The sequence below is a fragment of the Oculina patagonica genome, chromosome 11, assembly GCF_052425735.1.
Source record: "Oculina patagonica isolate OP01 chromosome 11, crgOcupat, whole genome shotgun sequence".
Classification (NCBI taxonomy): Eukaryota; Metazoa; Cnidaria; class Anthozoa; order Scleractinia; family Oculinidae; genus Oculina; species Oculina patagonica.
The window spans coordinates 12127936-12150476 of NC_135768.1; the positions used below are offsets into that span (position 1 = coordinate 12127936).

Genomic DNA, 22541 nt, shown 5'->3' on the forward strand with positions numbered 1-22541 from the left:
GTTGAAGTGTAACGCGTTTTATTGTCTAATTTCTTGTGGTTTACTCGTTTTCATTTCTAAATAGTTGATCTTATTCGACTGCTTTAAATTTCCTTGTATTTGATGATATTTTTGTCCTTTTGTGACTCTGTTGCTCACTTCGGGGAAGAAAGACAGTGCTCATATTTCTTTCTCACACTTGATCACATATAAATCAACGGGCGGGTTCAACAAAAGCTAGCGTTCGCATAACGAAAAATGTTTTAAAAATTTTCATTCCAAGCTCAGGTTCATCTCTAGCTCGGAGCCAAAATCACATTTTAGAGTCAAGTTAAGGAAATATGATTTCATTGTTAAGGTATGTTGAAAGTATTACTCGATATCATGACTTGTTAACTGCGCAAGCCGCTTTAATTTCAAAAAATGTATACAAAGTTGTGGGTGTGTGAAGCAGTTTAATCTACTCCTGACTGTCTGCATCTGTATTTCTCCTTTTCAAACGAAGTCGCTCAATTATCGCGGTGTTAAACAGTTTTTTTTTTTTGCAAATCTGGATAAATGATGTTGGGTTATCGTGATAATCTTGATAAATTATAAAGGGAATATAATGTAAGTGGGAAACATGGTGACCGTAGGATTCAAGATCGAGGTGGCCCACGGTGGTCTTATGATGAAAACAGCCAGAAGATTCTTGTGTCGATCTTGTGCTGTGTAATACGAAATCATTTCTTGTGTGTGTACGAAACTGCCCGTGTAATACGGACACTTTTGAGTGTCCTTTTGGTGTCCGTATTGACTGGTCTCCACTGTATAACTCAAAACCTTGCTTGTCTTCTTATAACTCAATTTTTCTAGCTATTTGCCCTTTTGTTGTTGCTGTACTTGTTTTTTTGTTGTTGTTCAAATACGATTGGAAAAACGGAATCAGTTGGGGCAAACAGGTAAATTTTGCAATTAGTTTCCTCCGAAAATTTGCTTCTACTTATTTGTACATATGGGCGAGGAGAAGCAGTGTACTTTATTTAGAACAAAGTGACTGTGCCTGTTCTCATGACAACGGGCCGAATATGATTTCCAGTGTTCTTACCACAAGACCGCAAAAACACTGGCATTCTATGAAAGAACTAAAAGAAAACAATCTATTGTCCTTTATTTCAGCCTAAGTCCTTTCATTTCTCGAGCAACAAAACCTTGAACTTGCTTCACAAACTGGAAAAACTCGGGAAGCTTTTCAACTATGGTTTCTGGTTCCCAATCTGCGCTACTGAGCAATTCATCCCATTCTTTGCAGTGTAAATGAAGGTCGGTCTACAAAAAAAAAGAGAAAAACTAGAAATTATTAAATCATCGTATTTTATATAATTAAGGCAGATCTCTAATAAGTGTTTTCACATAAACTATACTACGGTCTGTCATAAAACCAAATTTAAGCTATTTTTTTAGTCATGTTGCCTATGAAATGCTTTTAACATTTTTGGGGGAAATAACTCGTTCACGACTTATGCCTATCGAGCCTATTGAAATTGAGAATAACTAATGGTTTGCTCAGAAGACGCATTTTCCTGTTGTTTGATTGCGTCCACAAAAGTAAAATCGTTGTGACATCGCTAACCCGTTATGAAGAATACAACAATCTGGGCAAGACTTGCGTAGAGGCTTTAAAGGCTTGGGAGATGTCGGCTCCTTGTTACGTTAGAAACCAATTGGAAGACAAATGATCAGAAATATGAAAATTTGAGAAGGGTTGGTTAAATTAGGCGTCATCCTTGTAACGATATTATGTAATAAGGCCTGGTCGCCCAGCGCCGAGTCAGAATCGACCACGAGTTAAATTGTGTTGACCTGTTGAGCCAGGAATACAGAGCCTTAACAAAGCTGTTGTCCTTGTTATTTAAACTCTAAAGATCTTTACAATCCTGCCATTTTCAGAAAGCACTTTCCTTGTCTCTTTACTTATTTGTGACATTTGTGAGATAAATACATAACTAAGAAATTCCATGCCTATTTTTTTGAAAATAACACACTTTTATGTTAGTTCAGTAACAAAAGGTTGTCAAGGAAGTGATTTTTAGTTTGTAATCAGTGGTAACCATCCCTTGACATCTACAATTTTTCAGTAGTCTGTGTAACAGACAACATTTTCCGGTTTCCGTGACAACAACATCTGAGTAAGCAGCGTAAAACGGCTTTATTTCATCTCTTAATAACGTTGTAGATTCCACGTTGGTCGTCGTTTCAATTGGTGATCCACCGATGAAAAGTCATACAGCGGAGCACATTGGTGGGAAACTGTGAACATTAGGAACCAAAACAGGTGCATTGCTCGTATGCAGCAAGCTTAAGGACAAGTAAGTTATCTGGCAACCAATTCCGGTTGGGCCTCAAAATGAAGTTGCAGATTTTGTTCGTCAATCCTTTCCTCTTCTTAAGTAGGCATGGCAAGCTAATATGTTTTGTCGAGCTTCGCTACTTGACTTCCCATTAAGTATGACCACGACGAAGTATCTACAATACAGTTGAATTTTTAAGCACGGCAGAGATGCAATGCGAGTCTTTCTGGTTAATTATTTCGCTGATTTTTGTTTCGTTCGGTGAACGGTTACGCTCGTTACTAGGTCAGATATTGCTTTCGCGGTGACCGAAAGTGGAAAACGTCATCTGCTTCCGCAGGCTTAGTGCTATTAATCATTACCGATTCTCTGAACTCCTCTTTTGTGATGTCACTGCGCCATGAGCTCTCCCTCGAAAGAATGATTGCAAATGCTGGATTAGTGGTATACATATTTCGTTCGGAGGACCGGTTATGAATCAAGTAAAATCCCTCAGGTATCTCCTTCTCTGGGAGACTTAGTTGAAAAGGATCTCCATCTGTCAGAGTCAATCCGGAAAGATATTGTGACAAAAGGTGTCTTTCTTCTTCTTCGGGTGCATAGTCTGCGGATAGAGCACGATCTACATGTGTGGTAAAATAAAAGAAGAATGACCATTACTTTTTTTATACTTAATGAGTAAAAAATTAAATCAAATTATGTTTTTTTCCGTATTAAAGAAAATTAACGAAGCGGGAGTTTAGTAAATTTAACTTATTATAGGAAATTGACGCTTGTGTTAATTAAGGTATTTGAAATTAACGCGACTTAAATTAACGCGAATCGAAGGAAAAGTTACTTTCCAATAAAGGAAATAACGCGAAAGAGAGGGTAACATTTCAAAATGAAGGAAATTAACGCGATGTACACAAAGAAAACCACCTTTTGAGACAACGGGAACAAGTTAATTTCAGCACTAGGCGTAAAATCCGACACGGAGCAATATTTTTTTTTTATTCAAAGTATGGTTAAAGAAGGAACCTTGACCCCAAAAATTTTAGAAAGCTGTGTAAGAAAAAAGGGACAAAAAAATGAAAATTAAGGTCGCGGAAATTAACGATCCACAAAATTAAGATTAACCAAAATTAACGCGAATTTTTGATATTCGCGTTAATTTCATGAAGCGTTAATTTCCTATAATAAGTTAATATATTTAACTTCACTCGCCTCTTGCAAAGCATCCAGTAGAGATGTACCAAGTGAACAATTTTGGCCCGAGAGACGTAGTAGAAATATTCCATGTGGTATATTTAACAATTATTTTGAGCTCCCAGGCTGTTCTCGCTGACGCGTACACCTACTATATTTATGATCCATAGTATATGAGCTCATATGTCATGGCCTGTATACCAATCAAAACTCAGGAATTGCAATAAAGCATGGCTAGTTTTTAATAATACATAATATACATGATACCATGTCCAGTAATTCTCCGTCATAACTTGTCACAACGTGCCATAAGGCACGATTAAAATTGGAGGGTATTCTGAAGTCCATTTCGAAAATTTCCTCATTTTGCATGGTAGCTTTAGGTATTCTTACTCGCGAATAAATGGTTAAAACGTGTCCCGTAACGCGATCGATATGCTTCCATCTAAACTAAGGCAAAACTCACCAATCTCATTTCGATTATTCTTAGAGGCTTAAGTTCCTCGACCGCCTCTTGAAGACTTATTGGTTTCTTCGAGCCGATATTATTATAACTTCAAATATCACATACATGGGATTCTTATCCGTACCTACGATCTTCAACCTCACAACATAATAATCATGTCAAACGTCACCTGTTCGTCCACGGATGGTGAACCTACAATCAAATTCACAGCCAGGAAATAAAATGTCGGCCTGCAAATACCGTCGGGATGGAAGAACCAGCCATCCTCGGCACCGTGACCGTGTTAGTTCATCTTCAAAGTGAATTTCATCTAGTATGTTCTTGACGTCACTGAAAGGGATTGGTATATCCTCTAACCTTTTGTCGACATTCTTTTGAGTTACCCATACCTATTGATGAAGGATAGAATGGCGAGCTTTTAAAAGACACTACGTGACGAATATGTCTGCAACAGGACAAAACTAAGGTTGTCGAAGGTTTACAGGTTTTTTTTTTTATATTTTTTTTTTTTTTTTTTTTTTTAAATTTTTTTAAAAATTTTAATTTTTTTTTTTGCCCCTTTAGATGAGTCTCTTTTCTTTACCTTGCATCTTATTTGATGCGAACATGGCGTTAAATATGTTAAGTCATATCTGGCTATAAATTCCTCATTCGTCTTCTCGCGGGAGTTTTCCTCTAGGACTTTCTCGTCGAGATCCACCCCTTCTTTAAATGCAACTTTCCAGTAATTTCCTTCTCCAGAAGTTTGTAACTTTTTTGTTGCTTCATCGATGCTCCACTCTCTCTCGTCGGCCTCCCCTATGGAAGGTAGTAAAAAGTTTTTAAGACATGATGAAGTCATCAGACATGAGCATTTGATTTTTATTTCGTAAAATCGTATCTGGTAGGTCACAATCTCAGAGTCCTCATCCCTCGATCCGAGTACCGGATTAAAGATCGACTGGTAGGTAACACAAAAACTGTAGGTTACATAAAAACTATTTTGAAACCAAGTAACCTCATGTTGGTTCTGCCGCCTTCGGGTGCGGCTTGTGAAAACAGAGATTCGTTTTAAAGAGGAAGCCTTAGCATTAAATAGTCTTGGCATTTAATGCCAAAATTTCAAATCTTTGTTTTACATTGGTACAAATTCGCATGGTCATACCTAGTATGGTGCCATTTCGCTTTTGGTTGTCTCCTTCTCCACAGCTTTTTGTTTGTTTGTTTGTTTGTTTGTTTTTTAGTTAGTTATCTTAATTATTCATAATGTATTTGTATTGTATGGAGTAAATCGTTATAAAAAAATAAAAAAAATTATAAGCAATGTTTCACAATGATATATTAATATGGAGTATTCGACTACCTGCACTTAATAAAAAGAAGTAAGAAGGCATCTGTTCGTAATTCAATAACCAGTTTTAGACCAAGTAATTTTTGACATTTCGGGTCGCATAAGTAAATTAGTATCAGTGGGTAATCAATTTAATGGCGAAGAGTAAAATTTATAAGAAAATAATTCAAGCAAATATCCTCACAACCTTTTTAATCTTTTGGTGTGTTTTATCAGTTTTATATTGCCTTGACTGAGTTTTGAAAGCTGAAAGAGCTTGTGGACGAATTTAGTAATTTCACATGTGCAATTACAAGTTAAATTTCAAGACACTAATATTTCTAACAGCTACGCTAAAATACCTTAAACTATATTACACGCTCTTAATTCTTATACATAGAGGATATAACACGGTTGCTCAAAGATATGAATTTTATGCCGGGATTTTATGTTCGCGGCAGAAACGATATCGTTTTTGCCACGAGAACATAAAGTTCATGTCTTTGAGCCAACGTGTAATGTTCTTTTTATTATATGGAGACTAGATGTAGTTGATGTTGTCAATTTTCATTTCATTGTTTTCGATTAATTGAGCCAGTTTTACAAATCAGCGTTCGTCTTCATAGAAAATACAAAGCACCCGTGCCCAGGATATAGAAACACTAACTGAATTCCAATCAAACAAAATGCTTGTCAACTAAACAACACGTAAGAACTGAAAACATCACTGACTTTGACTTGAATTCGATGCGACAAAGTCTTGACCGCCGATAGTTTTCAACTGCTTTTGTTTTCTTCTTTGGCCATCCCAATAAAATGTTTCGTTTCCCATCGCCCGACCGACCCATTTTTTTTCGAAATGTAAAACAAAAATCCAGATTCACTAGTCAAAGAGGCAAGTACTTTAATTTACGAGCACACGATCTTGTTTTATTAACAACAATTGGTATGATGTGATGTCCTTGTCTTTAATTAACAACGACACTAAGTTTTTCAAAGGTTGTTTCGTGCCAAGGGCATTAACGATTGTTCCAACATTCTCAGCGAGATCAACTGAAACAAAATCTTTCGATTCTGCATTTCCTGGCTTCTTAAATGAACCCAGACCCCTTAAAGTGCTCATTCTATTTATTTTTTTTTTTGCCCGACCGTCCGACCCACCATCACAAGAGAAGGGGCGATGGGAAACGAAACATTTCATTAGGATGGCCTTTACGACATCTTGCACTTGTGAAATCCCTTGCGAAGAATTCCCTCTAAAAACCTTGAAATCGTCAAGGTTTCCATTATCGTGTTGTCGTTCTTAACTTTTTTGGAAAACTCATTCTTTATCGATGCTAAGTTAAACAAATAAACCTTCGTGTCGATGCTTGCTAACAACAAACGGCACGAAACCAAGTCATTCAACAAAGTAGAGAAGGCGCGAATTGTGACGTCAGTGAGCGATATGCCACTCGCAAGAGTGTCATACAAAAAATACGCCACTTGGGTCCCGGATGGAGTGGCGTATGGAATCTACGAGTGGTTTAGTTCCCAGTAAAACACTCTCCTCCTTATAATAAAAACTGCTATCTCATCGACGTTATAAAACGTCATGCGTTAAAGTTATAATTATACTTCATATTTCAAACCGGAACTAAAAATACACTGGAAATGGTTTTGCCAAAATTTCACTTTTATTCAAAAAAGGAAGGAAGATTTTTGAATAAAACCATATCTAGTGTCTAATGTTTTTTGAATAACATATTTTAAACGGGTATGAGAGCAAAAATTAATCACTGATGTTAGAAAATAAGAGTAAACACTCGAAGAAATTTTTAATGTCATTAACATGTTCGTTTATTTTGTTCCTGGTCGATTTCTTGTCTTACCACAAATAAAAGCCTTGCAATGTTAAACAAATTGAAGTAAAATCCGTACTTTCATGATCAACGCCTAAAAAGTAACATTACCTTCATCAGGTCCCCGGATTATGGCCGTTCCAAAATGACACCACATGTCGGCCTTTGGAAATTCCTCAGTGACTCTTTCACGTTTGATTTTGCGAAGCGCTTCTAAGGCATCATTCTTGATTTGTGACTGATAGCTTGATTCACGGCTGAAGCTGCAAGATCCCTGACCAAAATCACAATTTGCATCGCTTGATTATAGAACCACGTAATCTCGCAATACCTCTATAAGGGATTTCCATTTTACATGCATTGGCGGGTAAGGCGGCGGAGCAGGCAGGACAGGAGAGGGGGGGGGGGGGCTGTTGCCCCTCCTAAAAAAACAAAAATTTTGAGGGGCTCAGCCACCCCACATTTTAGTGCCGAAAGTATCGTTCGCGCAGCATAAAATTGATTTTTCAAGATATTCAGTCTCGTGATCTTTTCTCAAATCGTTTCATCAGGAACGTGCTTGGCGAAATAATATGGTGTAGGACTTTCAACGAAACTCCTCTCCCAAAAACGCGACTAGTAGAGGTCTTAGGATTGTATTTGTAAGGATTGCTGTTAGGATTGTATTTGTCATTGCCTGTGCGTGGCATCGGCGACTTCAAAGCGTACATTTTCTGCCCTCCAGCGACTAAAAAACTACCCCAAATCCATGAAGCAGGATTGTCTGAACTACCTAGTTATGCATTTTCACAAATCGACAACGGACACACCGGAAGCTGTTACGTTTGCAAAGAGGTCAACTACGCAAAAGACATTTTGAAAAATATAAGTAGGGGTATGAACCCCCCTTCCCCGGGGCAGGTGCTTGGTTTAGTGTACGACGACCCCCCCCCCCCCTCCCCCTTCACCCTCCCCACGTTTCAAAACGCTCCGCCGCCTCTGTCCGTCATGGCATTACAATTGCAAACAACTTGATTAAGAATAACAATTCAGATACTACACAGAAATTACTGCATGGGCAGTCAGGTTCCTTCTGCTCGCGAGCCAGGCACATTGCAGTGATTGATTCATTGTCTCCCAGTTTAGCGCATTTTCCCGACAGAACTTCGCATGTAGTGCACAGAATCGTAAAAACTAGCGTCACATTTTCATGAAGCGATCTCTATCCACCCATTCCCAAAAACAATGTTTTCAATACAGTGAGTTTATTATATATCATCTTGGAAGAGTTTTGATGGATCACTATACAGACTATTAAATAAACAACACCGTTTTGTCACGGGTATCAGAAAACAGTCGCTTTAGAAACAGACTTATATTAAATATATACTAGTTATGCAACGCTTTCGAGTGGTATACTATGGAATATCCCACGAGTCACTTGTATTTTCTCGGTATACACACGAGCCTTTAGACGAGTGTGTATACGAAGAAAATACAAGTGACAAGTGGGATATTCCATAGTATACCACGAGAAAGTGTTGTGTAACTATTTTATACCATGCCATAGAAAATACGCTCACTAAATTTCATCGAGAATAAGATCGCAGCGCACGATGGGAAGGTTGGGTTGAATACCGTCGAATATACAACGGCTTTCCTGTATTCTGATTGGCTGTATTTTCTATTGCATGGTATAAATACAAATACATACCTCTGTTTCACACTCTTCTGCCGGCTTCAGTCGATATTGCGTATGTGAGCCCGGAAGAACCATGCGATCTTCTTTGAGAACTTGCTCCAGCTTCAGTTCACAATTCTCGGGAAGATTCCAGCCATCAATAAAACGACAAACTTTGTTAAATTCGTTTTCTACACCCCTAAGTCTTGCTCCAGCCTAAAAAGATTATCAGCCCGGCATGGTTATTATTACTGAAGAAACCACGATGCCCAAGATTAGTCTCACCCAGAGTCCTCGAGCGATCATTTTGCACAGAAGCAAGATTGAAGCTCTTGACGATGCCACATATTTAGCCCTCAATTCACGACTTTCTGGTTAGCATATGTCTCGTTTAAATTCAATATAAAATTCACATTTGTATCATATCATATGTGTTGTTCTTTTTGTTAGTCTTTCTTACAATAAAGTACCAAATGACAAACGGGAAACATCTTCCTAAAACGGAAGTCACAAAAGAAAAAATGATTGATCTTATTTGAGGATTCAAAAACGTACGTATAAATGCATACGTAATGATATACTCACGATTAAATTTCCGATGTAAACTTTTGCCTGTTGTCTTTGTTGTGTTGTTCCACTGACTATGTGCACTTCCCCATCTTTACGGATCACTTTTGCGCCTGTCTCGGTGCTAATATTCCGGAGATTATCTCCCCCTGTACCCATGACTAAACCTTTGTATTTTGCTGAAATCTCCACTAGTTCATCAGGGGGAGGCGCTGTGTTTTTCCTGCTCTGTATCTCTTGCTGCAGAAGAAAAAACGATCAATTGTCAATTCGGGTCTAAAACAAGAAGGGCCGCAACCAGATTGCCACTATTTTAATTGCTGTACGTTCTTGGAGTTCATAGCTAGGTGGGTGTTTTGTAAACGGTTATGACCGGCTCTGAACCTCTACCCTTGCTCAATTTTCTCTGGTTCTCAAAACTGAAAAAAAGTAATTAGCAGCCACTGCGTGACAAAATTTGAGATAAGCAATGTTGGTAAACCGTCATTAAAATTTTGATGAGTGGCTTTCAATTTTATAAGAAGGGTTTCCATGAAGATTGTTTGCAACGCAACGCACCGTTACCCCCCACACTCCTTCTTATAAAAGCGTGAACACTAAAAAATATGTCTGGAATGTTTGTGTTTAGCCAATCACATGCGAGAACTTCAGACCGCAGAAACCACAAACAGTAAATGGGTTTCCATCGGTCACGGAGCAACTTTAGTTCTTATTTTGTTTCAGGATACACGCTCTGTCTTTTTTAAGAATTTAAAGAACTGCTTTTTTTTCGTATCGAGGGCCACATCCAGAACATGGTTTCAGGGATTTTTGAAAGAAAAAGAGGACGGTTTCTCTAGCGACGATATACGACATGGTTCAGTGCATGCAGTATGTTGTAGACATGTCTAGACATAAGATGTAAACACGATATTAAACCGAATATAAAATACATTCGTTACTAGTTATAAATCTTTTCGGTAGAACAAGGGATTCGATTTATTTCGGCAAATGATTTCAACCCTTAGGCAATCAGAGGTTCCGTGATCGTAAGACTGCAAAATGCAAAGGCTCCAGACGAAAATTATTCAAAATGTTGGCGTGATTGGTGCAAAGTAAACACCTCAATCGCTCAATCGTTTGATTTTCGCTTTTTCTTCCCGCTATCGTTTCGCTGTTATCGAAGAAACAAACTTTCCTTCTATCAGTGGTTATGTCTGCTACAATAGTTAGGGTGAGATAAAAACCTGAAAATGCAAGCTTACCTCAGTACAAATTGTAACATGCCTTCAGGCGAACGGTAACTGCAGACACGAAGTCGTTACAATTTTTGAAAATTGGCGGCAACTGGGGCAAATCGTAGCGTCGGGTACATCGGTTTTTCAATTTTTTCTATAAAAAAAATCACTCAAACCTATTCTTCAGTGGAGCAGTGAATGTTCTCAAAAAGGAAGTAATTACAATTAGTGTGTTTACTTGTAAATTGGAGCGAAACGAGAACCAAATATTGTTCCGTGACCAATGGAAACCCATGTGGTTTCTGCGGTCTGAAGTTCTCGCATGTGATTGGCTAAAAGACAAAGAACATTCCAGACATATTTTAAGTGTTCACGCTTTTATAAGAAGCAGTGTAAAGACTATATATATTTATACCATGCCATAGAAAATACAGCCAATCAGAATACAGGAAAGCCGTTGTATATTAGACGGTATTCAACCCAACCTTCCCATCGTGCGCTGCGATCTGATTCTCGATGAAATTTAGTGAGCGTATTTTCTATGGCATGGTATAAAATAGTTACACAACACTTTCTCGTGGTATACTATGAAATATCCCACTTGTCACTTGTATTTTTTTTCGTATACACACTCGCCTAAAGGCTCGTGTGTATACCGAGAAAATACAAGTGACTCGTGGGATATTCCATAGTATACCACTCGAAAGCGTTGCATAACTTAAGTATGTATTATTTCATAGCAGCTGATTAATCTCTGAAACAGCACCTTTTAAAGTACCAATATTGCTGTGAACTGTTACCCGCAGTTATGGAGTTTCAACTGAAATTGGTCAAAATTCTGTACATTCACAAGTGTAATTAGTTTAGTCGTCTTTGCCCTACGGTCAAGATGGACCCGAAAACCGTTTGCTTATTTTATTATGAATTTTGCTTACAATTTTCTTTGCAACTTACCACCCTTTCTAAAATAAGCCTTTTAGCGCATGCTCGTTGGTCTACATCACCGCTGACTATAAACCCTTCGTCTTCTTTCGTCGAGCTGATTATTGCTCCCGATTTCTTCATCATTTCTTTTACGAAACGTCCGCCCGTTCCAATAACATGACCTTTCAATACACTTAAAACTTCGACAAATTCACTCTCTTTTGGCTCTTTATTTTGTCTAAGCCGGCTGTAAGCTGATCTGCAAAACATAACAATAAAAACAATAAAGCTCCATTTTGTTTCTGCGGGTCAAGGTTCTCTTTTAATGGTTGTTTTCATATTTTGTATTTTGCTTGTTTCTTCTTCTTTTGTGTCTGATTCAATTCCGTATCATTATGTGGACTTATCACGTTCGCTTCAAATTAATCCACCTTTATAAGCAAACAAACAAACAAACAAACAGACAATAACGAAGTAGGTAGGTAAGTAAGGTTGGTAGGTAGGTAGAATTAAGGTAGATAGGTAGGTAGGTAGGTGGGTGGATTAACACTGTAGGAAGGTAAATAAGTAGGTAGGTAGGTTAAAGTAGGTAGGTAGGTAGGTAGGTTAAAGTAGGTAGGTAGGTAGGTAGGTAGGTAGGTAGGTAGGTAGGTAGGTAGGTGGGTAGGTAGGTAGGTAGGTAGGTAGGTAGGTATGTAGGTGGGTGGATACACTGTAGGAAGGTAAATAGGTAGGTAGGTAGGTAGGTAGGTAGGTTAAAGTAGGTAGGTAGGTAGGTAGGTAGGTAGGTAGGTAGGTAGGTAGGTAGGTAGGTAGGTAGGTTGGTAGGTAGGTAGGTAGGTAGGTAGGTAGGTAGGTTGGTAGGTAGGTGGGTAGTTACACTGTAGGTAGGTAGGAAGGTAGGTAGGTATGTAGGTGGGTGGATACACTGTAGGAAGGTAAATAGGTAGGTAGGTAGGTAGGTAGGTAGGTAGGTAGGTAGGTAGGTAGGTAGGTAGGTAGGTAGGTAGGTAGATAGGAAAGTAGGTAGGTAGGTAGGTAGGTAGGTTGGTAGGTAGGTAGATAGGAAAGTAGGTAGGTAGGTAGGTAGGTAGGTAGGTAGGTTGGTAGGTAGGTAGATAGGAAAGTAGGTAGGTAGGTAGGTAGGTAGGTAGGTTGGTAGGTAGGTAGATAGGAAAGTAGGTAGGTAGGTAGGTAGGTAGGTTGGTAGGTAGGTAGATAGGAAAGTAGGTAGGTAGGTGGGTAGTTACACTGTAGGTAGGTAGGAAGGTAGGTAGGTAGGTGGATAGGCAGGCAGGCAGGCAGGCAGGCAGGCAGGTAGGTAGGTAGGTAGGTAGGTAGGTAGGTAGGTAGGTAGGTAAGTAAGTACACTGTAGGTAGGTAGGTGGGTAGGTAGGTAGGTAGGTAAGTAAGTACACTGTAGGTAGGTAGGTAGGTAAGGAGGTAGGTGGATAGGTAGGTAAAAGAAGCTTATGGTTGAAATAAAAGTTATATGGAATGAAAATAGCTGTCGTGTGCATTTGATTGCTACCGTACAAAGAAATTGCAGTGAATATCCAGTAATTAATTAATACGTATACATTCCTAACAAACAAATGTCGCTTGCTTTGCGTCAGTGCGATAAAGGTTAGTCGTGGTCAAAGTAGCTAGGGATTGACAAAATTCTATAATAAAAATAATAATAAATAATTAACTTATATTGTGCAATAATCAAATTTAAGAATTTTCAATTGCGCATTACAATATCATTAAAAAATAAAAAAGCTAAAAGTTAGAATTAAAAATTCACAAGCTCTAAAAGGGTAGGCAAAAAATTTATAAAACTATAACTATTTTAATTATTGAAATTTGAAGTTTGTTTAGCTTATAAATGGATAATCCACATTGATTTTCTTTATTGACATTATTGTTGGCAAAGTTACACAAACAAGTATACAAAAATTTCTCGTTCACCGAACGAGCCACTGCATTTAAATTGTTGTTCAACTTCAGGAGATTGCCGTTAGAGGTGACTAGAACAAGGATTTCATGTAAAAGATCCCTCCTTTCTTTTTATTACAGTAGGAAATGATCATTAAAATGATTTTACAGTTGACTCTCTCTAAGATGGACACCTTCAGGACCAGCCGTAGCTGTCCGTCTTAGAGAGGTGTCCGCTCTGTAGAGAGTTGAGGTAACATGACACCAGTAATTCTGAGATAATAAAGCTAAACCTTTGCACAATGCAACAAACCTCTGCTAGACTAAAATAATAAAAGGACTGTATTTGCTTGTTAAAGCAAAAATTGAGAGCTTCAACAAATTGTAATACTGTAAGTAGAAAACGACCTTTTTAGTGGCCATACACATAACATGACGTAAGCAGAGAAGTAATCCGTTAAAGCGTCATTGTTTGTAGTTAGGTAGCTTGGTATATATACACGTATCCTTAGGGCGCTAAATAACTTTGCTTTAGGTCAATATGAAGTTTGGAAGTATTTTCACTGATAAAAAATGATGAATAACACTTCTCAAGTGTCCGTTAATGATTTCAAAGTGTCCGTTGTCCGTCTTAGAGAGGTGTCCATCTCATAGAGAGTTTGGTTTATTACAGTAAAATGACTAAAAAACGGCAGGGACCATCACCAGGTGTGCGTCTTATGAAGGTGTCCGTCTTATGGAGGTGTCCATCTTATAGAGGTGTCCATTAAGAGAGAGTTGACTGTACTCCATTTCTTTCCACTCTGTGTTTAATTATTTTTTTTAAAGATAGATTTTCAATTTCTCCTTTTCGGTGGTGAGTACTTTCCAACTCAAATGAGTGCAATAAAATAATGAAACAGTTAAAATCGGACGAGAACACAGTGGCTTCTCTCACCCAAGTTTTAACACACATGCACTGAATAATTTTAGTGATTTTACACTATTTTAAAAAATCGTGCAGCAACATTGCACTGAAACCATAACGTACGTATGTTGACTAGTTTAAAACAAAATTCAGGTCAAAATATTTGAAACCAGTTTGATCATGATATTTTCTTTGTTTAATTAAAAATAAAAATACAAAAATACAAATCAAACTAGTTTAAAATAAGATGAAAAGCGGGAAAAAATTATCAAAATCCCAACGTTTTTGGTGCAAGTTAGATAAGTGAACAAGTAATATTATTACGTATCGTTAACAGGTCAATATACTTTCTAAAAGCAGGCATCACTCAGAAGATAATTGCGTGACGGCGGAAAACGATTATCAGTTTACATTACATGTTTATTGATGTTAATACTACAATTTGAATAAATACAAAGTTCTCAGACAATATTTATTTCATCCTTGCTTATTCAAACCCTGTTCAAAGAAAATATGCAGTTGCAATACTGTTATTACCACCCCGGGGGGGGGGGGGTACTCCCATATGTGGCCTATATAGGTATGTGCCGTCCGATAGGGTATGGTTTTTGAGGTTCTCGGTCCTTAAATAGGGTATCATTTTTGCTCCTTTTGGCAATGTGTTCCCGCTGTGATCCTTAGATAGGGTACCTAAATTCTATTAGCTAAAATAAACGCCTAGCTAAACGAGAAAAAGATATCTGAAAACCGAATTTTCTGTTCAGGTATTAGAAAAGCGATTTTATAAAGATTTGTTTCTTGCCATGCGCGGTTTGCCGTTATTTGGGTCGTCACGGAACGTTTCTCCTCCCCTTAAATAGGGTGTCATTTTTCGGTTTTGGGCCTTAAAAAGGGTATCAATTTTCGCTTTCTTTATCCTTAAATAGGGTCAGGGTTTAAGAACCTTGGCGGCACACCCCTATCCGAAATTTATGGGAGTACCCCCCCCCCCCCGGGATTACCACACACTTCCTTCATAATTCGCGTCAATAAGGTGATGGAAGTCACAATTTTTAATTAAACTAAAGCAGAGATACAAACTAATTCACATTCATTATGAAATTAATTTTCCACTCCGTTGACAGCTTTGTGTGTATTGTTAATCTACTTCATTTTTTCTCCAATTTGTCTCCTCAAACGAAATGGTAACATAACTGATTGAGTCAAGGACAGTTTTAATTCCTCATCAAAAGGAAAAACCGTTGAATGCACTGGTGATTGCTGTAAATCTGAATAAAAAATGTTGGTCTTGCCTTGTCGTGTGGCCTTACTGGGAATTTAAATAAAAGTTTAAGGCTGCCATTATTAATACGTTAGTGGTTTGTAGGCCTTGAGGAGGAACATTTTTAGCTCGGCTATATCAGAGAAGTAATGAATTGGATGTTCTTACCGTTCTTTTGAGCCATTCGATCGCCGTCGATATCGATCCCAGTCCCGACTTCCCATGAAGTAGAATCTGTTTACAGTGTCACCTCTTTACTGTCGTAGTGGAATGCAGTATAGGTGCTTCGTTCAAATAAGAAATGACTCCGAGTAAAAATATCGGAGGGCAAGCGACACATAACATAACCGGAAGTACTTCCGTGAAATAGTCACCAGTTCACGCCGCCGAACAGATTTAACCTCGCATCCAGTCTTTTCGTACCTCGATAAAGCGAGCATAACATGACATAACATGAACTTTATTTTCTTTTATAGCTAATATTATTAATATTATTAAGGTATTATTGTAAGCGGCTACTAATTTTAGCGATTTTAGCGAGTTGGGCGAAAATCGCTAAATTTTGTACTCGCTAAAATTTGTCTCGGTCAAATCTATACTCGTTTGATTTAAGTACCCCCTCCCACCCTGAAGGAAAACGAAATTAAATAAAGTGTTCTTAAAAAATTCTTTAAAAAGCGAGTTTGCTCGTTTATTGAACATTTATTTCATTCTTAGCTGTATATTCATTAAAATCTGATTTACACGATATCTCTAAAAAATGTTGTGGTTAATCATCGTGGTAGAGTACAATAATAATAATAATAATAATGTATTTTTCGTTTGTCTCACGACGTAGTGTCACTTGTGATGTAGATCGCGACGTTTCGACTGCACACTGCTAGTCTTCATCAGGCGATAAGGTCGACTGGTTGTGCGTGAACTTATAAAGCACGCTGCTGCGCTGTGATTGGTTGGTTTTCAACAGCTGTGATTCGTGCATTTCGATCCTCGCGTTTCTGTGTCCTGTTGTTCCCTCAGCGGTCCGCTGTCGTACAGTTCTCCTGTTGTTGTGTTTTTTGATCGTGGGCATCCATGCTTCAGGAATTTCAATTCCATTATCCCTGTTGATATTATTAGGGTGAAGTCTTATGTGAATTGCCTCTTTGACCCTGCGTGTGTACCAGTGTGGTTCACGATCAATAAACTTTACCTCATTCCAAAGCGGGTAGTGTCCGGTGTTGTGGGTGTGCTCTGAAACAGCGGAGGTCTGGATACGAGCGAGTCGGATGTCCCGGTCGTGTTCTTTGATTCTGTCTTGCATAGGTCATCCAGTCTCGCCGATGTAAACTTTGCCGCACTCACAGGGAATTCTGTAGTCAACGCCATCTTGTTTAGTCGGATCAACGGCGTCTTTCGGCCGTACTAGGTGTGATCTTAACGTAGTTTCCGACTTGAAAACAGCGCGTACGCCTTGTTGTTGTAGGCAGCGTCTAAGCTGTTCGGAAAGACCTTTGACATAGGGTAGAACCGCAGTAGATTTAAACTCGGTCGTAGGCTCAGCACTGGTGCTCGGCTTTCTGGTCTTGGTGATATTCTGCAAGAAAGTTAATCAAACTCGCTTACAATAACAACCACGCGAAATCAAGTGTTTGGGCCATATCCGGGCAGTTTAATGTACTTCCATTTGGGGAAATCACAGCTGCCCAAAATTCAGCCCAAATGGAAAAGTTATTGCTCAGAGGAGTCTTCTGTTAGAATGTAGGGATTGGCATATTGAAATTTGATTGTCTGTGTCTGAGCGATTTTGCGGGGAATACCAAGAAACAAGTTAAGAGGCGAACGAATGTAACGTTGATAGCAGTCACTGTTCCAGCGGCCTAAGAGCTTGATTTCGTAGTCGGATAGGCCCGCAATAGAAGCAGAGGTGGCTCCACCGATCCGAAGACTATGACCACTGTATTGGGATGTGTCGATGCCGATAAGACGTAAAAGCTGAGATACGAAAGAGACGAGGTCGGTTTTTGTTAAGGGGGAACCGTCCGAGAGCTGCAAAAGGGGTAAAGTGTCTTTGTTAACGGTGCCACGACGATGCTGGAGGGCCAGGTTCCTTTTCATAGCGCACACGGCACAGACAAAATGATTCGAGTGTGCCGTGTAGAGAGTCACACCTTGTCGCCGCTGGTCCGTTTTGGATTGTTTAATTTGGAGAGAGAGATATTCTGAACCATCGGCAGCAGTATGTAACTTAGCATCATAGAAAGTGAGATGAATGGATGGATCAAAGTGGTTACTGGATGCGACGGTGAGTTCCCCTGCCCGTAGCATTAAGAAATGACCGGTGGTGAGGGCTGCCCATTTCACGTTGTCATCGTCACCCTTTGGGTTGAGAAAGGGCTTGACAGCAGATAGAATGTCAAAAGTAAGAGGCATCTTCTGTTTGGGCGCTGAAAAATGTTGACGCAATGTTTGCTTTAACTTTAAGCCAGGTTAAAGGGGATTGGAGAGACCATGAGCTACGTGAAGAGAGCGTACCGCGGCGAGGTAGACGTTAATCGATTGAGGCTTAATTCGTTGGGCGAGGTGCGTAGCGAACAATATAAGAGTGTCTTCAGAGGCAGGGAGGGGGTCGAACGAGAATTCCCGGCAAAATTGTAGAAACTGCCGCTGGGCGCTATTGTAGGTGCGATAAGATGAGTCAGCAAGTCCTCCAGCAAAGTACTCGTGTGCCTTTACTTGAAGCTTGTTAAGGGAAGTGGTGTCGTGGGCGTCGGATGACGAGCGGCCATAGGACAGGAGTCCAGGAACTTGTCGACCTGCGAACGAGAAAGAGCGTCAGCCCAGTTGTTATCAACACCGTTTATGTGTTTTGCCCGTAGCATAATATTGTGATGAGCGCACGTGTAAAACAAGAAACGAAGGAGAATCATGATATGTCTGCCATTTGCTTGTACCGCTAGACAAAATATGCACGACGGACAAGTTATCACAGTGGAAAAGAATATTGCGACAAGCGAGCGAGTCTGACCAGGTGTGGACCGCGGCAGCAATCGCGTAAAATCTTTAAACGTGATTGATCGAGAATGAGGAATATCATGGTCCGCAAATGATCCATACAGTCAGTTGCCTGAAAAGTAGGGTCCGAAGCCAGATGCACAGGCGTCAGTGTATAGTTCTAGATGTGGAGACGAGATCCATTCGTCATCGAAGAAAAAGCTGCAGCCGTTCCAAGACGGAAGAAAAATCCTCCACCATGAAAGGTCCATGTGAAAGGCGCGGTTTAAGCGAAGGTGATGGGTAGGATGATGAGCTTTGCAAAGGACGTCGATCATACGGCGAAGGAAAGTTCTCCCGGGGCGGCAAACGTTGCAAATAAAGTGCAACTTGCCGATAAGAGATTGTAGTTGTCGTTTGGTACAACGGCGTTTAGTGGACCACGTGTGAAGTAGGTTGATTATTTCCGTTAAACGAGAGGAGTCGATGCGCATTTCTTGGGTTACGGTGTCCAGTTGAACTCCAAGGAGAACTAAGGATGTTGTAGGGCGAACCGTTTTGTCAGGGTTGACCGCGAATCCCATGTCAGAGCATGTACGAAGCATGACGTCAAGACTCTGAGCGCAGGAGTCGTCAGGGGAGGGAGGATCACAAGTCCAAAAGTCATCCAAGTAATTCCAAAGGGGTGTGGCACCACGTTCCGCCATGGCATACCGCAAACCGTCAATAAATTTCAGAAAGAGCGCTGGCGAACTGCGAAGACCAAACGGGAGGAACATATCGAAAAAATAGCCGGTTTGTGTGGAACCGTCGGATGTTACTATGGGCCATGTGGATCCTAGGAGTTCCCAGTCACGGGGGTCCACCAGGATGTGACGAAAAGCGTCAGAAAGATCGAGTTTGCTCATAAGAGCATTGGGTCCAAACATTTTCAGGTAGGCGATAGCATTGTCCAGTGAGTCGTAAGAACACGTGTAGAGTTCTTCAGGAATTGCGTCGTTGACGGATTGGCCTGCAGGCCACGAAAGATCGGTTATGATACGCCATTTGGGAGGCTGCGAGTGCTTTTTCGGAATAGCACCCATCGGCGATCCGACAAAATGCGAAAAAGGGGGTGAAAGGAAAGGCCCGGCCTTTCGGTTCAATAAAAGCTCCCGTTCAATTTCCATAGCGACGGGTGTAGGGTTTGACGTAGCCGAAAAGTGATTAGGAGAAATCAAGGGCGAACGCTCATGGTGAAAGCCAATACGAACGCCATGTTCAATATCATGCAATAAATCATTAACTAAGTCACTGTCCGGGTGATTACGAAGGGCGTCACGCCATACGTCAATGGGAAACGGGGATTGTACCCGAGGGAGTGACTGCAAGCGGCCTCTGGATGGTCCCCCCAACAAGATTTGCAGATGTGGGCTCGCTTGCAGTTAGCACCTTGGTAGCAGGCTCTTCGCTGGTAAAGATTGCATCCCTCTTGGCCTGTGGATGATTACCACCTGGTGTATTTCCAAGCGAGGTTTTGATTACCGACGGGGTTCCTAGGGCCATATCCGGTCGATTTTTGCGGTGTAGTCTCCTCCATCTGGTCTTGCGCGAGAAATGTACAGTCCTTGACCAAATGGTCAAAGGACTTACAACGCGAGCACTGGCGGGGGTGAGGGCGTAGGGCAGAGGCATCTAACACGGTTGCATATAGCGTGGTATCGAGGACGCCAAGACTTGCGCTGCCGAGTTGAATTTGTTTGGCGTACGCCATGCGGGAGTGGATGTCAAACATATACACGGATGGCCAGCGAAATTTACGATTAGCAAATTGAATATGTTCACGATACGAGGCAAGTTCAATGTAACGTGATGGTTGCACGGCCATAACTAATTTCTCGTATGCGTTCCACGCCTGTAACCAGGTGTCAAACGAGTCGATCTGGCGTTTGCAAGAAAGAAAAAGGATAACCATTAGAAACAAGAACAGATGACAGATGTTTTTTCTCCTTGGATATAACAGATGGTTTTGTTCCGAGGCGTTTAGCACGATCGTAAAGACACTTAACAATACCGCGTTTTACTGGTTGAGGGTGGTGTGAATCATACGATAAGTATTGATCAGTGTGTGTTGGTTTTCTATATACGCTGGTGGTGAGCCGGCCGTCTGGTTCTCTCGAAACTGTGGTGTCGAGGAAGGCGATTTTGTAGTCGTTCTCTGTTTCCATGGTGAAGCGGATGGAAGGCTGCTGGTTGTTGAGATGTTGTAAGAAGCTGTCGACTCTTCCGGGATCCAAGATGGTGAATGTATCGTCCACGTAGCGTTTCTATATCTTAGGCTTGTAGGATGATGAAGTTATTGCCTGCTCCTCAAAGCTCTCCATGTAGAGATTAGCAACAACAGCGGAAACCGGACTTCCCATGGCTGCGCCTTCCTGTTGTTCGTAAATGGATCCGTTATACTGGAAGTATGTGGATCTCAATACGAAATTCAGGAGGTCAGCGATCTGAGCAGGTGTTAGCGTTGTGCGATCGGCAAGGCTGGGATCGTTCCCTAGTTTCCGTAGCGCGGCTTGTACAGCGCCGTCGATAGGAACGTTTGTAAACAGCGACTCTACGTCAAAAGACACCATGATCTCGCTGTCTAGGATCGTCTCACTGTTGATGGTGGATACGAAGTGGGCTGAATTGGTCACTGCAAAATCCGAGTTACCTGTTAAAGGAGGCAAGATATAGGGCGTATAAACGCCGGGTCAAAACTGCTAGTTTTTAAATAAACGCCGGGGGGGGGGGGGGGTGTTCGAGGTCCCGGCGTTTATTTGAGGTCAAGCTAACAAGTAAATATATTCTGTTTGTCACAAATCTTGATTGCAACATAAACTATTCCAACCTCGTTCTCTCGCTCTGGGGGGCGGGGAGAGAGAGACCCTGGTAACGAGGTTGAAACTATTCAATCCGTAATAATGTACCTTTGGGAAATGATCACCTTTGGATACCCAAGAACAGTTTTTCGGGGCAGAACGAAGAGAAAAATCGCCCCGCGTTGACAAACTACGTCTTAGTCTCGAAGATCGGCAACAATAAATCAAACTGAAAAATTGTCAGAAAGTTGCAGCCCGTTAATAAACGCCGGGCCCCGATTAAACGCCGGCTTCAAATAACGCCGGGTTCACCAAGCCAAGTTTGAAATAAGCGTCGGGGGCGTTTAATTGAGAAAATACGGTACCTACTACTACTTGCAATTGTTAATCGTGCTATCAGGTCTCTTGTTTAAATAGCTGTATGGAAGATAAAATATGGTTTAGACGGAATCCACCAGGAAGTTGAGTTAGTGTACCATAATAATTTGAATCCCATTGCCAGTTATTCAGTTTCTACCGTTGATAAAAGGTAAAGATGTAAGTAATTATCCGTGATAACACCAAAAACAATTTTTTCACAGAGTATGAGAAAATGAATTTCAAAGATGACAAGCTATAGGCAAAATCTCACGTTAAGCCTTTTTTTAAAATCGTCAGTGAAATTCAGTGGAACTTCAAATTTTGTTTTCGATGTTCGGTTTCGTTGTAAAAGATTCTTTTGATAAGATATTTGAAGCAGTAACACAAAAGTTTGCAATAAGGTGTAAATAATTTTGGTACAACAACTTCCTATCAGAGTTTAGTCTGAGAAAATGAAATTTAAAGTTCACAAGCTATAGCTATAGGCAAAAGCTCACCTCTTTTACGCCATTCAGTGCAATTCACTGGAACTTCGAAATTGGTTTTCGATTTTTGGTGTTGTTAGAAAAGATTTCATTTGATAAGAACATGAGCTATCGATTTGAACACTCGAAGATAAATTTCATATCCTCCATGTATACCACTCGAAAACGTTGCATAACTAGTATATCTAGGCACGGCCGTGGGTATATAAGATGACGTGTGCCTTTGCATTTAGCTTAGTCGACTTTTATAGCTGCGAGTTCCACTGGTTTACTCCGAGTTGGCTTTAACCACTCGTGTCCAATACAGTGCCGTA

At 40.3% G+C, this 22541-nt stretch overlaps 3 protein-coding genes and 1 long non-coding RNA gene across 12 annotated transcripts; 1 reads left to right on the forward strand and 3 right to left on the reverse strand.

Annotated features, from left to right (window-relative positions):
- Position 1: 1 nt before the first annotated feature.
- On the reverse strand, positions 2-15925 carry LOC144630353 (uncharacterized). Its single transcript, XM_078488712.1, has 9 exons — positions 15738-15925; positions 11512-11740; positions 9359-9580; positions 8807-8989; positions 7225-7387; positions 4547-4761; positions 4133-4352; positions 2672-2931; positions 2-1287 (listed from the first exon to the last, which is right to left on the reverse strand). Exons 1-9 carry the CDS (start codon positions 15791-15793, stop codon positions 1129-1131), a joined length of 1707 nt encoding a protein of 568 aa, XP_078344838.1. The 5' UTR covers positions 15794-15925; the 3' UTR covers positions 2-1128.
- On the forward strand, positions 11956-13301 carry LOC144630443 (uncharacterized). 9 transcript variants are annotated; one of them, XR_013566532.1, is made up of 3 exons: positions 11956-12003; positions 12169-12384; positions 12508-13301. It is a non-coding gene; the product is annotated as an uncharacterized LOC144630443 (long non-coding RNA). The 9 variants fall into 9 exon arrangements; XR_013566534.1 differs by having other exon boundaries at positions 12169-12380; XR_013566526.1 differs by having other exon boundaries at positions 12169-12364; positions 12428-13301.
- Positions 15926-17279: 1354 nt separating the features above from the next.
- Positions 17280-17981, reverse strand: LOC144629640 (uncharacterized). Its single transcript, XM_078487870.1, has one exon. It carries the CDS (start codon positions 17979-17981, stop codon positions 17280-17282), a length of 702 nt encoding a protein of 233 aa, XP_078343996.1.
- A 686-nt stretch (positions 17982-18667) lies between these two features.
- LOC144629641 (uncharacterized) lies at positions 18668-19627 on the reverse strand. Its single transcript, XM_078487872.1, has one exon. The coding sequence runs from the start codon at positions 19625-19627 to the stop codon at positions 18668-18670; it is 960 nt and encodes a 319-aa protein (XP_078343998.1).
- Positions 19628-22541: the final 2914 nt, after the last annotated feature.

What these genes read in the sequence shown, in the direction of transcription:
- LOC144630353 (XM_078488712.1), bottom strand. Translation starts at nt 15,793, where the DNA reads ATGGGAAGTCGGGACTGGGATCGATATCGACGGCGATCGAATGGCTCA. An exon ending in TCGAATGGCTCAAAAGAACG is followed by an intron (nt 11,741 to 15,737) that starts GTAAGAACATCC and finishes TATGTTTTGCAG; the next exon opens with ATCAGCTTACAGCCGGCTTA. An exon ending in GGCTTATTTTAGAAAGGGTG is followed by an intron (nt 9,581 to 11,511) that starts GTAAGTTGCAAA and finishes TTTCTTCTGCAG; the next exon opens with CAAGAGATACAGAGCAGGAA.
- LOC144629640 (XM_078487870.1), bottom strand. Translation starts at nt 17,981, where the DNA reads ATGCCTCTTACTTTTGACATTCTATCTGCTGTCAAGCCCTTTCTCAAC.
- LOC144629641 (XM_078487872.1), bottom strand. Translation starts at nt 19,627, where the DNA reads ATGGGTGCTATTCCGAAAAAGCACTCGCAGCCTCCCAAATGGCGTATC.